The sequence below is a fragment of the Amblyomma maculatum genome, chromosome 7 (assembly GCF_055883805.1).
Source record: "Amblyomma maculatum isolate TAMU_Amacu chromosome 7, ASM5588380v1, whole genome shotgun sequence".
Taxonomy (NCBI): Eukaryota; Metazoa; Arthropoda; class Arachnida; order Ixodida; family Ixodidae; genus Amblyomma; species Amblyomma maculatum.
Window position 1 is genome coordinate 113,589,390 of NC_139350.1, and position 4,949 is coordinate 113,594,338.

At 44.2% G+C, this 4,949-nt stretch overlaps 1 protein-coding gene across 1 annotated transcript in view; it reads right to left on the reverse strand.

Annotated features, from left to right (window-relative positions):
• LOC146184451 (uncharacterized) overlaps positions 1-3,978 on the reverse strand; it is a 49,977-nt gene extending 45,999 nt beyond the window's left edge. The window contains exons 1-2 of the mRNA XM_084608544.1: positions 3,906-3,978; positions 1-102 (exon numbers count right to left, since the gene is read on the reverse strand). The exon at positions 1-102 is cut by the window's left edge and continues 9 nt beyond it. Of these exons, the coding sequence (XP_084464670.1) occupies positions 1-102; positions 3,906-3,978 (175 nt within the window). The remainder of the gene's footprint in view (positions 103-3,905) is intronic.
• Positions 3,979-4,949: the final 971 nt, after the last annotated feature.

Below are 4,949 nucleotides of genomic sequence, written 5' to 3' on the forward strand. Positions count from 1 at the left end.
CGCAAGCTGAGCCATCGCTGCGCGCTGTAGTCATCGGGGACACGTTGGTCCACTGGTTCGAGATGGGGCTGTACCTTTCCACAGTGGCAAGGCGAACTGACTCTGCGTCGCGGAACACAACATGGAGGCAACGTTTCAGAAAAACATACATAGCACATAGCTACAATCTTTTGCGCTGAGCGCTGCATGACTGCATTAGATTGTGCCACGGTATCACAAGGCTAAGTTCAGCAATTGTCAACTAAATAATCTGGTGGAGACTTCAGCTTCACCTTAATGATACGACATCACGGCATTAATGCATCCCGTCTGCGGCTCGTTTTGTGGATCTCTTTTCAATCATAATCGGAATCATAGCCATACGCAGGGTTTCTCAAAATAACGGCTTCAGGGGTTAGTTGGTGCTGCATAGTATTCAGAAATGTGGCGCAACAAACACAAACAACTGGCCCCCCAAAAACTGGGTGGGTTATGTGCATTAATAGGGAGGTGAAAGAAAGGACAATGCGATAAGAAGCATGTAAAGAGTTTTATTGGATGTCGGGTGGGAGTGATTTATGAGCTTCCTCTGACGTGCGGTAAAGTATATATAGGGCAAACTGGAAGATGTATCAATGATAGAATGAGAGAACATGAGAAGTCCATAGAAAATGGGAAGGGGTCGAATTTACCCTTGCACTGTCAGAGGTGCAAGTGTGAGCCGTTGTTTAGCAGGCTTAACAATTTAGGAAAGAGTCGGGTTAATATGGCGCGCGAAATTTTACAGGCGTACTGGATACAGAAGAAAGAAGACAGATGTATTAGTGAAGCTTCGTTGAGTTTGCGTAGAAAAGAATTTCCTTTTATTGAGCAATCCTCTTGAGTAATGCAAAGAACGAGATTATTATCGGGCCTCAGGCTGTTATTCTTGGCCTAAAGCTGTTATTCTTGGACTCCTCTTACGTTTTGGGGCCATGGTAGTTTAAGGAATCTTTCCCTCAAGTACATGGGCTTCGTGGCTTCGTAGAAGTTGGCAGGTTAAAGTTTTTCAATACATAGGGACTACACAAGTGATGTGGTGTGGATGGACATGTCCTACTGTATATGTGTGGCGGTGGTTATTAGTGTGTGACTATGTGACTATGTGGTAATATTTGCTTGTCCAGCTTGTTATGAGTTACTGGGCAAAGCAGAGGTGTGGAGTAACAAGACAGTGTAGATTTGGTGACTGCCATGCTTGGACGATGTTTATGGTCTGCGAGGAAGGAAGTGCCACCATCTCCTTGTCAAAGACGAGGAAGATGAGAAGAAGAGGAAGATGAGATGTACCTGAGTGTAGAAGAAGAGGAGTGATGAAGAGGAAGTGTTTTCAGATTCTTATTACAGTTGGTGGTGTGCGCGTGTGTTGTGTCTTTTCTCTTGTGTTTGTGTTTGTTGCGCCACATTTCTGAATACTATACGCAGGGTTTTTCATTAAGAGGAACAAACTTTCCCTGCAGCGCCTACCCCGCCCCCCCGGTTCCTCTCACTGGGGTCCCTCTGATGAAACTACGAAGACTGGTCATAAAAGACCTTTTGAATTTGCCGGAATTACAACTGATGTAAAAAATTGGCAGGGTATATCTGATAAACCGATAATACATTGAAATCACGGCTTTTCTTTTTTAAACTCTCTTATCTCGGTATAATTGCTGTTCTTTACACGATACATACCTGATCCACACTTTATGTGGCTATGTGCCCGGTGTGATGCAGCCTAAGTTGTGCACGTGTTGCCATCGGGCGCCCGCTGAGCCAACTTGAGCACTTTTAGCAGGGGCCTTTGATATCAGCCGAGCATCAACTGCTCGTTCGATTGCGGACTTTACACATTAAGCCCTACCTGTGGCATCATCTGGAAGCCATGACCTAAAATGCGGATGTTTAACCCTACCTAAACATGCTTATAATCCTGCTTAAACATCTCTGCCTGGTGGTTAAGACACTTGGCTATTGAACCAGAATTCCTTGGTTTGAACCCGATCATTTCAAATTCGCCCCGATTGGTTTTTGTACGTGTACGAGAGCAGTGGCACAAAAACGAAATTTTGGAACAATATTCTTGGTCGGTGATGGTGTTCCTATGAGTGTTTTGACCTTATATTATTCAGCAATGGCTTTTACTTGCATGTGCAACATCGTTTGTGCAAGACAGTTCCGATAAAAACGTCGAGACAGACGTTTTTGCAAGAACAGATTACGGTGGTTTCCGGCTAGCGAAGCTAAGATATTTGTTGATCACATCAAGTTTTGTTGCTCTAAACTTTTAAAGCAGTAGTTTGCGGTTTGGCACAAAATGTATGAGGTCCAACAAAAAGTGGTTAATCACGAAACATTTTAAATAATGAAAGGTAAAAGCAGACACCTGGGGTCCTCGGCTGCCAGTGCCATCAAAAGGCCTGCCTATCACAACCTTGCACTTTAAGTGGTCACTGCACAGGTCCAACAGAGTAAAGATTTGAGGCATACCTGGCGCCCCCTTTTGACGATTGGTGGGTCCGGATGGCTTCTTTCCGCGTTTCATATCGTGCGGGCATGTGACCTTCAGCTAACCTTAAATTTACCTTTCAAAGTCAAACGATACTAACACCACTGTTGAACCTTGGACAAAACATCACTAGATGTCATCTAGTGACATCTACAAAATACCAATTGAAAAATCCCGTGATTGATGACATTACGAGATAGCGTTATTACTACGAAGAAGCTGCGGAGCCCTCCATCGACAGTCATGAGTCAGGAGGCAAACATGCATCGGATCGTGAAGAAATGTGACCTGCGTAACTTGGGAGGTGACATGGCCAAACACTCATACGTCGATCGGCTGTGTCACGTAACAATATCAGATAATGTCACAATGTTTCGGTGAGCTGTTCATTTGAGGTGAGAGGATGAAATAGAAATCAAGCCTCCAGGGCTCTTGGACGCCAAAATAAGGCTTGCTACACCGAGGCCATGAGGCACGTTGGTGCGGGTTTTTAAGCTGGACATTATGCCAGGTGGCAATTACGAGTCCCCAAGCATCTGATGTTGATAAAGAACAAAAATGTCAGCATAACCATTAAAATATACCCCTAGACTTATGATTCAATCAAAATGAACCCAACATTAACTCTTTTTTAATTAAGGAACCTCCATTCCCTTCCGCCTATTACGGCAATTATGATGTGCGTGACGTAATGCATATTTGCACATTTGTATCCTCCATCATATGTGACACACTGCTGCTTTATGGGTAGAGGAGATGGATCACTGAAAAACTTACGCGAAAATATCATTATTATATCACAGAAGCCATTCTGATCATAAAGACAAAAATGGTGGTAAGGTTGTTTTATAAGGGATTGTTGTGGCATACAAGGGCAAATGTAGGAAAGCAAATCACGCAATAGCAATGTTTATGTCCAGAAACCTGCCAATAGGTTCTTGGAATGCTAGTACGGTCAACAATCAAGCCTTACCATACAACTTTAGCCCATTCAATTATGAAGAACTTTTTACAGATTTTATCACTGATTTCCTAAATTCTGTCTCCATTATCTCTAATACATTCCTAGCATACACTAGTAGTAAGCTGAAGCGTAATGTGAAACTTTTTCCGACATGGATATAAATCACACATTAGCAAAAGACTCCTTGGTAATCTTACAATCATATCAGTCACTTATCTCACATGAGCTGCCACACATGGCACCAGTCTGGTGACTTCCCACAACCCACCGACAATTAGTGCCTAGAATTTTCTTCTGCAAACTATACTATCTGCCAGAAGTGTGATCATGGCTCACAACACCAACGATGGTGTCGGTAATACCGACAAAATATTTGCTGGAGAAGAAGGCCTTTGACGCTATCAGGTTTAAATACTTCGCAATGCGAGCGCATACCGTTGCGTCCCCCGATGGCGTAAACCTCATTGTCCAAGGCAGCGACTGCGACGTAGCCCCGACCCATGTCCATAGGCGAGCAGGTCTCCCAGACGCAACGCTCGGTGTCGAATCGGTAACAGGAGCGAAGGCACGTGGTTCCCTGCATGCCGCCCACTACGTAGACGAACGTTCCAACCAGCACTACGCCATGGTGTATCCTGAAAATGATTTCGGCTCTTGTCATTCGCTGACTCAAAGCGATAATTAATGTAGTACTATTGCCATAAGGGACACTGAAAATGATTTCGGCTCTTGTCTTTCGTTGACTCAAAGTGATAATTGATGTAGTACTATTGCCATAAGGGACACCAGATAGGAGCGCCAGGATATTTGCCACTAATCGACCGCGTAATCTCGGTCATCTCTATCAGCAGATGATATACCTGCATTAGAACTGCGCCGCGGCCAGCAGCGGTAAATTGTTGCGCTCTGGCCAGAAATAAAAACAAAGAGGGAGGAATACAATAAAATATATGATGTCTACTTCTCATTATATATCCTCAACATCATAGCGCTAACAGTAACCAATGAACGAACGAAATATGATAGGATATTACTTGACTTTTATACTATATAATCGGCGAGAGGCTATTCTACAATTACTCATTTGGGACTACATATCTTGCCTGGGTGAAATGCCCTGCATGGCGTGCGTGCGCCATTGGTCGGCACGAGGGTCGTACGCCTCCACAACACTCCGGTACCCTCCAGAGCTCCAGCCGCCCACCATGTACAGCATATCGCGAGGCAAACGAAGTAGCCAGCGTTCGGGATTCCCCCCGGCGCAGCGCGTGCATGGAAACTGATGCTGAGCTGCAGCCGCTGCGAGAAATTTAGAGCAGAATGTAATTTCAATCCACGATCAAGACAAAATCCATAGTTAAGCTCAGAGTGCTGTAAGACTACAGTTGAAAAAATTCTAGATCAAAGCAAATACTTACAACTTTCAAACCAAATGACCGCGCCTTTTACAGTAAAATGGCAATAAAAGGTCTTTTACAG